Source organism: Lepeophtheirus salmonis, chromosome 9 (assembly GCF_016086655.4).
Source record: "Lepeophtheirus salmonis chromosome 9, UVic_Lsal_1.4, whole genome shotgun sequence".
Lineage (NCBI taxonomy): Eukaryota > Metazoa > Arthropoda > Copepoda > Siphonostomatoida > Caligidae > Lepeophtheirus > Lepeophtheirus salmonis.
Window position 1 is genome coordinate 31,208,011 of NC_052139.2, and position 1,086 is coordinate 31,209,096.

General features: G+C 45.3%; 1 protein-coding gene across 1 annotated transcript; it reads left to right on the top strand.

Annotated features, from left to right (window-relative positions):
* The first annotated feature begins 291 nt into the window (after positions 1-291).
* On the top strand, positions 292-1,086 carry LOC121124889 (uncharacterized protein K02A2.6). Its single transcript, XM_040720090.1, has one exon. It carries the CDS (start codon positions 292-294, stop codon positions 1,084-1,086), a length of 795 nt encoding a protein of 264 aa, XP_040576024.1.

The following is a 1,086-nucleotide window of genomic DNA, read 5'->3' on the forward strand; positions in this document are numbered from 1 at the left end:
CATGTCTGGATGATCCCACAGAATTATTACAATGTAGAGCTATCTCTAGCTCATGCACTTCTGAATCGTCCCTCCTGTCTGCGTTACAGGAAGATCAAGAGCTTTGCAGCGCTGTGGATGCCGCTAGAACGGGTGTATGGGACAGTACCCCTCAGGGCCTACTCCCAAAGGAAGAATTGTTTGTCCCTTGAGAATGGCTTGTCGTTTTGGGGTGTTCGCCTCATTGTCCCTCTTCCCTTGAGAATAAAGTTTATACAAGAGTTGCATTTGACACATTGAGGCGTTGTTAAGATGAAATCTGTTGCTCGAAGTGTGATTTGGTGGCCAGGCTTCGATAATGATGTGGAGGATTTTGTATCAGCGTGTCGCACATGTCAGGAGAATGCTCCAGCCCCGGCATCACAATTTACTCCCTTCTTGCCTGCAAATGTATGGGAAAGAGTCCACATGGATTATGGAAAGATAAAGGGCAAATATTTTTTAATACTAATGGATGCTGGGTCCAAGTGGATAGAAGCGACGTACATGACGAATATATCGTCAGAGGCTACACTTAGGCAACTTTTTGCGTGGTTTTCACGTTTTGGATTCCTGGAGAAAATACATTCGGACAATGGTTCACAATTCACAAGTGACTTTTTCAAAGCAAAGATGTCTGAATGGGGGGTAGCCCATTCCTTCTCTACCCCATATCATACGCAGTCCAATGGGCAAGCTGAAAGAGGAGTAAGGATGATTAAAAATGGAATAAAGAAAAACATAGGAGCATCACTTGAGGTAATCTTGTTTGCCTATAGGGCAACGCCTTTAGAATGTGGCAGCACACCGGCTGAACTGTTGGGGGCACGCCGTATTCATACGAGATGGGATGGAATCCTCCTGTCTCCTCCTCCTCCTTCATCACGAAAGAAAGAATTTAAAATCAAAATGACCGTGCGGTGCCATTGGTACGGCCTTCGCCAGCCCAAGCGGCTAGCTGGAGGGATTCAAAGGAATATTGGGGATGTGCTGTGGTCTTTTCCGACCCCTCAAGGAATTGTTAAAAGACAAATTAATCAACTTTGTCGTCGAGTACAAGTTGAATGA

Excerpts from the sequence above, each read along its gene's own strand:
- LOC121124889 (XM_040720090.1), top strand. The coding sequence starts at position 292 with ATGAAATCTGTTGCTCGAAGTGTGATTTGGTGGCCAGGCTTCGATAAT.